The 7,370-nt window shown below is 47.7% G+C and overlaps 1 protein-coding gene across 1 annotated transcript; it reads right to left on the bottom strand.

Annotated features, from left to right (window-relative positions):
* Positions 1–415: 415 nt before the first annotated feature.
* Positions 416–1,669, bottom strand: LOC142573948 (uncharacterized). Its single transcript, XM_075683147.1, has 3 exons — positions 833–1,669; positions 691–758; positions 416–609 (listed from the first exon to the last, which is right to left on the bottom strand). The coding sequence occupies exons 1-3, from the start codon at positions 957–959 to the stop codon at positions 502–504; spliced, it is 303 nt and encodes a 100-aa protein (XP_075539262.1). The 5' UTR covers positions 960–1,669; the 3' UTR covers positions 416–501.
* Between the last annotated feature and the right edge of the window lie 5,701 nt (positions 1,670–7,370).

Here is a 7,370-nt window from a genome sequence, read left to right as displayed (position 1 = left end):
CGCGAAAAAAAAAATCTTTAATTGACGGCAATCGGCGACAACAGTAAAGAAACCTTTGCTTGCATCGATTCGAACAGCGCGCGAGCCGCGTAGTTTATTTTTCGCGCGCTATGGCGTTCATTATCACCTACGATATGCGAGCACCTGGCAACGCGGCCACACGTTGCAGCGCCTACCAAGGGCCTGTGTGCCTGGAGTAGTTACACATGCTGTGCTCCGAGTCAAGAGCGGCGGTATTGGGAATAGCAGCAACAACAATACTAACAATGAATAATATTAGTAACAATGAACAACAAGGAATAATAATAATAATAATAATAATAATAATAATAATAATAATAATAATAATAATAATAATAATAATAATAAGACACAGCGATAGTACGAATTGTGTTTAAGCGATATTTACCAGTAGTAGCAAACGAAGTGCGCCGTAGCAGAAGGACGACATGGACGTGGAAATGCAAAGGAGCCGACGCGGTCAGCCACGGTAAGAGGTGCTCAAGGCCACATCCGGCGGTGGACGTTGGGAGGATGGCAAACGTGGAGCAGCACACTGGATATTCTTCCGACTGGTGGTCCGCAATCTCGAAAGCGGACCTCGGGATCCTGAAACGAAAACAAGGCTTTTATTTTAAGCACTCGAGAACACAGATGTAGTACTGTTATTAATCTGCACGTGGTATTTACCCGGTGCAGGGCCACAAAGCCACTCCGACGAGGGAACACTGTAGGCCGTGCGCGGTGCGAGTGATGCTCTGGAAAATAGCGAGGACAGTAAGCCCACATCGAAAAACGAACAGCAACAACGGCAACGAAACGGGCCGCTTACTGTAGCTGCTGACCGGGCCAGCTCCGACGAATACAGCAGGCGACGTCCGGCGTCGAGGTGCTGCGTAGAGCGGGTTAGTGCCTAATAGCTGGCGAGGTAATGTCCGAATGCCGTTTGCTTCCGTCATTCCACATTTCGCTCGATAGCACGCGCACTGACGCGCGCGGGCTATCTCCGTCACGAAATAGTGGGGTCGGGTCGCAAGGCCATTGGGATGGGTCCATGTCCCTGACGCAGTCGTAAGAGGACGGCTATCAGCTGTAGCCTGCGCAGTGCGAGCTAACCCTGTGTGTCAGCTAAAACCTGAAGCTATACGCCGCCACCCCGCAACACGTGGCCCGTCCTCTTCGATTCCGGCACGGAGAAGACCCGTGTGGCCGCAAGCCATGCCCACGAAACCTCGGGCTTATAAAGATAAGCAACAACACTAACCTTACGCAATTTTGTAGTGTAGCTATACAACACCAGTGAGCGCTAGCTAGTGCAACTGAACAAACAGTTAACTTCTCTAAGGCATGCGCCACCCTCGCCAGCTAGACCATCTAGAAAAAATGCACAGAGTGCACACACAGGCCTTTTGAGCGTTTAGGACGCTCGATGCGAAGCTCGTAGAGACGACGCTCGCCGTGACGAGGGGTTGCCGCGCAGGTCCTGGAGTTGGTGGCCACGCTCAGAGTTCATCCACAGTTCAATAGTCCCGGCGCCGTCAGGGGGTGGAAATGCGCACAAACAAAAGAACGAGTACTCGGCAGGAACGACTTCCGGCTTATATACGCTGCGCCGGCTCGACCGGAGTGTCGTCGGCGTATAGTAACGTAGTTATGCCGGCTGGCGCTCCGGGAGCTCGAAAGCGGGGCCAGGAAATGCCGAGACGGCAGGCGGGTCGGGCAACAAGTCTCTCGAGGAGTGCCTCACGTTTTTCAGGCCCCGGTGCATGAAGCCAGTGCTTCCAGAGTCGGCCGAAGGCGGGAACAAGCGCAGCGTGTAACTTCGACAAGCGCTGCCACTGTTAGCGCGTAATTAAGACCAGCAGGACCTCGACGTAGGGTGCGACGCAGAAGGCAGCAGACACGACGCACGCCGAAGCAGACGGAAAAGGCAAAATGGCGGCGGAAGCCCCCGGATGCTCGCTATATGCCCACGACAACCACGATGCCAAGCTCTTCGGCGCATGCGTTGATACGCCCGGACAATTTCTTTTCTTCTCTCATTGGTCTAATGTCGATCTACGTCACCGGCTCGCTAGCCACCGTGCCGCTTTTATCACCGCGACTGGCGCGAGGGCGATGGTTAAACCAAAGGAATAAAAAAAAAAATGTTGCAGCCTGCGTAGTTGCCGAGCTCGGAATGTTCTAGAAGCTTCCACATGCTTCCACTGTGTTCTTGGACATGCAATGGCGTTAGCGCTGTCGCGGTAGTTTTATGGATATGATAACCCGCGGACGGAATCTTCGCGGTTCCGTCATACAGGTTCCGTGGCCGCCTTCACATTCGCATTGGGCTCCGGCAGCGAGCATGACTTGCAACTCGTGAGCGCGCGCCGCGACATGTGTCGAGTTGTCTGTACGCGCAGTCGTCTGCTCCTGCCGCATTGTTTTTCTTGGAACAAAAAAATTTAATTTCTGTAGCTTCAATTGTGTGCCCGAACGACGCGATCTTATTTTGAGACATGGCGTAACAGGGGCACTAACGGGCTAATTTTGACCACTTGGGGTTCTTTCACGTGCATCTAAGACGAAGCACACGAGCATTTTTGCATTTCGGCCGTTATCGAAGTGCGACTGCCGCGGCTGCGATCGAACCCTCGACCTGAAGCTGAGCAGCGGAACCCCACAGCCACTCCACTTGCGCCACTTGTGCTTTTTCCGGATGTAGGTGTCCCAAAACGCTAGCATTCGGTCTTTGTTGGCAACGTAATAGAGAGGCGGAGAACGAAGAGCTCAGTTAACAGAAGGCCGTTCTTCCTCTACTCTGAATGACTCGGCGCAAAAGACATCGCGAAAGATTTGGGACGAGAAGATCACACGCATGAAGATTTCATAACCCCAAGAAATATCATGACAAAATTATTCCATGAAGCATCTAATCACAAATAGCACTTTTCAATATATTTCGATTCCTTGTTGAAAACTTCATTTACCAAAGATTAGTCCATCTGATCCCACCACCCGCTTCCTTCGCGTTGGTATGGTCGGTAGTATATAGAGCTAATTTTCTTTACTTCCTAATTTTTTTCATAACTTTATTTAAATATTGTTTTGTTTTTGCTTTGCGCAGCGACACCTCAACAGTGGCCTAATTGAACAATGGCCTTCTCGTGCTAAGCACAAGTTGTCGTCGGTTCGATGCCTTTGGCCAAGGAAGGCAGCTGCTTAGCATGGGTGCCAGTTTAGCGCAGGATAAAACAACCTTTCATTGTGGGTTCAGAACTGTACGTAAATAATGTAGGGAATGAAGTAACTGCGTGTTTAATAAACAAAACGTTTAGAGCCATGACAACTTCAATGAATACTGCACGATTCACTGAAATAGAGAGATAGAGAAATAAACTTTATTGCTAGACCAGGCTTCTTGAGCCCAAAGGTGGGTGGTCTCCTCAGTCCGGGTAGCCATGGCTGCTGCCGCCGTCCGAGCCCTGTTCACCAGCCGTAGCTGGTTGTCAGGGTCTTGCAAAAAAAAAATCATAATAATAATTGTCAACGCGGGTACGTTTTCTGTTGTTTTTCATAGAGCTCCGAAATGCCCAGAGACACTTTACATCCTAACAAAATAGTTATAGGCATGTACAGTCGCGGACAGATTAAAATGGACCATGACGAAGGCGGCCGCAGCGGCTGCGGGCCCAGCGCTGCTATCGCGCTTCGCCCGCTCGCGACCAGAGTACCCCGAGGGACGTCAAACTTCTCCTCCGCACCCTCGCTCTCGCGCTGGTGCTTGTCATGCTTGATAAATTTCTAGTGCCGCGTTCGGCTGCTCTGCTGCTGACGGTCGGGACCATAGAGTTTCTTAATAAGTACCCTAGAGGTAAATGTGGCGCTAGTGTCTACGGGGCTCTCCTGAGCGTTGCCTCAACCAACTTGGGAATGATGGGAAGTACAGGCTTCGGATTGACTTCGATCTTTAGAGTAGTGGCGTTTGCTTGCGGCGCAGTAAACGAAGCTATACTCAAATATTAACGCGTAGAATCTAATTTTATTTCTGCATTATGTTACATAATGTACAACAAGCTAAATAAACTGTGTATGACTTTGAGATGGAAGCATGGTTTACTATGGTTTGTCACCAGGACACACCAGGGTATGCATTCTTGTGCGATTCTGTTCCCGATTTAACGCCAGAGAATAATTATTTATTCATTTTTGCAACAGCAATAACAAGCGTGCATGTACTTATATAAAAATACTCATGAAGTGTTTATGGAAATAAATTTTTTTATTGTGAGAAAGTGTTGTGCCCTTGAGCGATATGCTACAAGTGTCGTCTGCTACGACGTCTGCTCGCTGCAAACACTTGACTTTTCTCGCAGACCACAGGCACTTCAAACTCTCTCGCCCTTTCGAAAGGCTGCGTCGGCTATCACGATTGCTCAACGTCTTCAAGTATTTAAAGCACATCTGCTGCAGTGCTAGCTAGGATGCTAGTGGCCTCCTACGAGTATGCTTCATCATATTTTATATTGGCGTACCGCTTCCGAAACGTTACAGCGTGGCTTTGCGGGTACCCATTGTGCGACACTAGACTACAGCTAGGAAGCAGCTATCTTTCCTACCACAAGTAAGTTTGTGTTCTCAAAGTCCTAAAACACGCATTTCCATTAGCACATAAACGAGCACATAATGAAGTCCTCAATAAAATTTGATTGTCAAGCCACTAGAAGTACAACTGTATATGTCTTGTATCAGTAGTGCCTTCTTTGTCCTATTCTGAAGTTTCATAAAGCACGTAACGCTACAGTGCCAACCTAACACACTTAACAAACCAAGGTCCAAACGCTGAAAACATGTTCTTTCAACGTTTACGATGCCGCCGCTTTCTCGTCACGGCTTCGACGCCACACCGCGACACAAGCATCGTCCCAGTCGCTGGCCCAGCGCGCTATCGCCAGTCCGAGCAACATAACAAAGGCAGAGAGCTTTGCGTTGCACTGTCCCACTGCAGGTTATAGCAATTGCGCTTGGAGCGAAACCAAAATTGCCAAAAAATACTTGTAGACTAGTTCGCCAGTCAATAGAATGCCAATCCGAAGCCTGTACTTCCCATCATTCCCATGATGGTTGAACGATCGCAGCGCCAGATTTGCCTCTAGGTATACTAATATGAAACTCTACGTTCGGGACCATAGAGTTTATAAATAAGTACCCTAGAGGGAAATGTGGCGCTACTGTCTACGGGGCTCTCCTGAGCGTTGCCTCAACCAACATGGGAATGATGGGAAGTACAGGCTTCGGCTTGACTTCGATCTTTAGAGTAGTGTCGTTTGCTTGCGGCGCAGTAAACGAAGCTATACTCAAATATTATCGTGTAGAATTTAATTTTATTTCTGCATTATGTGACATAATGTGCAACACGCTACATAAACTTTGTATGACTTTGAGATGGAAGCATGGTTTACTGTGGTTTGTCACCAGGACACACCAGGGTATGCATTCTTGTGCGATTCTGTTCCCGATTTAACGCCAGAGAATAATTATTTATTTATTTTTGCAACAGCAATAACAAGCGTACATGTACTTATATAAAAATACTCATGAAGTGTTTATGGACATAAATTTTTTTATTGTGAGAAAGTGTTGCCCCCTTGAGCGAAATGCTACAAATGTCGTCTGCTACGACGTCTGCTCGCTGCAAACGCCTGACATTTCTCGCAGACGACAGGCACTTCGAACTCTCTCGCCCTTTCGAAAGCCTGCGTCGACTATCACGATTGCTGAACGTCTTCAAGTATTTTAAGCACATCTGCTGCAGTGCTAGCTTGGATGCTAGTGGCCTCCTACGAGTATGCTTCATCGTATTTTACATTGACGTACCGCTTCCGAAGTGTTATGGTGTGGCTTTGCACTTACCCATCTTGCGACACTAAACTACAGCCAGGAAACAGCAACCTTTCCTACCACAAGTAAGTTTTTGTTCTCAAAGTCCTAAAACACGCATTTCAATGAGCACATAAACGAGGAATGCATAATGAAGCCCTCAATAAAATTGTATTGTCAAGCCACTAGAAGTACAACTGTACATGTCTTGTATTCTGAAGTTTCATAAAGCACGTAACGCTACAGCGACAACCTAACACACTTAAGAAACCAAGGTCCAAACGCTGAAAACATGTTCTTTCAACGTTTACGATGCCGCCGCTTTCTCGTCACGGCTTCGACGCCACACTGCGACACAAGCATCGTCCCAGTCGCTGGCCCAGCGCGCTATCGCCAGTCCGAGCAACATAACAAAGGCAGAGCTTTGCGTTGCACTGTCCCACTGCATGTTAGAGCAATTGCGCTTGGAGCGAAACCAAAATTGCCAAAAAAATACTTGTAGACTAGTTCGCCAGTCAATAGAATGCCAATCCGAAGCCTGTACTTCCCATCATTCCCGTGATGGTTGAACGATCGCAGCGCCAAATTTGCCTCTAGGTATACTAATATGAAACTCTATGGTCGGGACCATAGAGTTTATAAATAAGTACCCTAGAGGGAAATGTGGCGCTAGTGTCTACGGGGCTCTCCTGAGCGTTGCCTCAACCAACATGGGAATGATGGGAAGTACAGGCTTCGGATTGACTTCGATCTTTAGAGTAGTGTCGTTTGCTTGCGGCGCAGTAAGCGAAGCTATACTCAAATATTATCGCGTAAAATCTAATTTTATTTCTGCATTATGTTACATAATGTGCAACACGCTACATAAACTTTGTATGACTTTGAGATGGAAGCATGGTTTACTATGGTTTGTCACCAGGACACACCAGGGTATGCATTTTTGTGCGATTCTGTTCTGGATTTAACGCCAGAGAATAATTATTTATTTATTTTTGCAACAGCAATAACAAGCGTGCATGTACTTATATAAAAATACTCATGAAGTGTTTATGGAAATAAATTTTTTTATTGTGAGAAAGTGTTGTGCCCTTGAGCGATATGCTACAAGTGTCGTCTGCTACGACGTCTGCTCGCTGCAAACACTTGACTTTTCTCGCAGACCACAGGCACTTCAAGCTCTCTCGCCCTTTCGAAAGGCTGCGTCGACTATCACGATTGCTGAACGTCTTGAAGTATATTAAGCACATCTGCTGCAGTGCTAGCTAGGATGCTAGTGGCCTCCTTTGGGGCGTATCTTGTCCCACAACAATAATTGCCATCTGTCTTGCCCGCGTTTCCTTTCTTTAACGCTGCGAGCCCGGTACTTCCCAGTCACGAACAGCATGCGCGTTATCAGTGTGACGCAGCATTCTCGACAGGAAAGTAGCCAGAGCCGAGTTTTCAAGAAAGGAAACGCAAGCAAGGCAGATGACGATTGTTGTTGTGCGACAAATACATACCCCAAAGGG

The sequence above is a fragment of the Dermacentor variabilis genome, chromosome 3, assembly GCF_050947875.1.
Source record: "Dermacentor variabilis isolate Ectoservices chromosome 3, ASM5094787v1, whole genome shotgun sequence".
Lineage (NCBI taxonomy): Eukaryota > Metazoa > Arthropoda > Arachnida > Ixodida > Ixodidae > Dermacentor > Dermacentor variabilis.
The sequence above is the reverse complement of the archived record's forward strand: the minus strand, read 5'-3'. Positions and strand labels throughout refer to the sequence as shown.